Source organism: Pteropus vampyrus, unplaced genomic scaffold, assembly GCF_000151845.1.
Source record: "Pteropus vampyrus isolate Shadow unplaced genomic scaffold, Pvam_2.0 Scaffold296, whole genome shotgun sequence".
Classification (NCBI taxonomy): domain Eukaryota; kingdom Metazoa; phylum Chordata; class Mammalia; order Chiroptera; family Pteropodidae; genus Pteropus; species Pteropus vampyrus.
Window position 1 is genome coordinate 727,862 of NW_011889077.1, and position 405 is coordinate 728,266.

Consider the following 405-nt stretch of genomic DNA (forward strand, 5'->3'; position numbering starts at 1 on the left):
CCTGAGTTTGGTCAGGAAGGCGTTCCAGGACTCCTGAGTTCGAGAAGAGTCCTTCAGGGGGTCGGAGAGCACGACACACCTGCGGAGACACGAGCAGACTACCTGGAACGTGCTCTCCGAGGGCGCGCGGCTCCACCCCGCGGCCGCGCCTTCCCGCAGTGCCTTCCCGCAGTGCGTGCTGACCTCCCCACCCCATCCCCACCCCGTCCTCTCGTCCTCTCGTCCTCCCGTCCTCCCGTCCTCCCTCCCGTCCTCCCTCCCTCCCTCCACTGGTGAAAATCATGAGGCGAGCGCTGAGAATCCAGATTACGAGAAGGCTCCACGCCACGTGGGCAGAAAGCGCTGCTCCAAAGAGCTGCTGTGGAAAGAACTGGAAAGGAGAGGGAGTTAAGATGGGTCTTAAGA

General features: G+C 62.7%; 1 protein-coding gene across 1 annotated transcript in view; it reads right to left on the reverse strand.

Moving 5' to 3' along the window:
• TRAPPC10 (trafficking protein particle complex 10) overlaps nucleotides 1-405 on the reverse strand; it is a 55,431-nt gene that overhangs the window by 41,104 nt on the left and 13,922 nt on the right. The window contains exon 9 of the mRNA XM_023521136.1: nucleotides 1-79. Coding sequence (XP_023376904.1) covers nucleotides 1-79 — 79 coding nt within the window. The remainder of the gene's footprint in view (nucleotides 80-405) is intronic.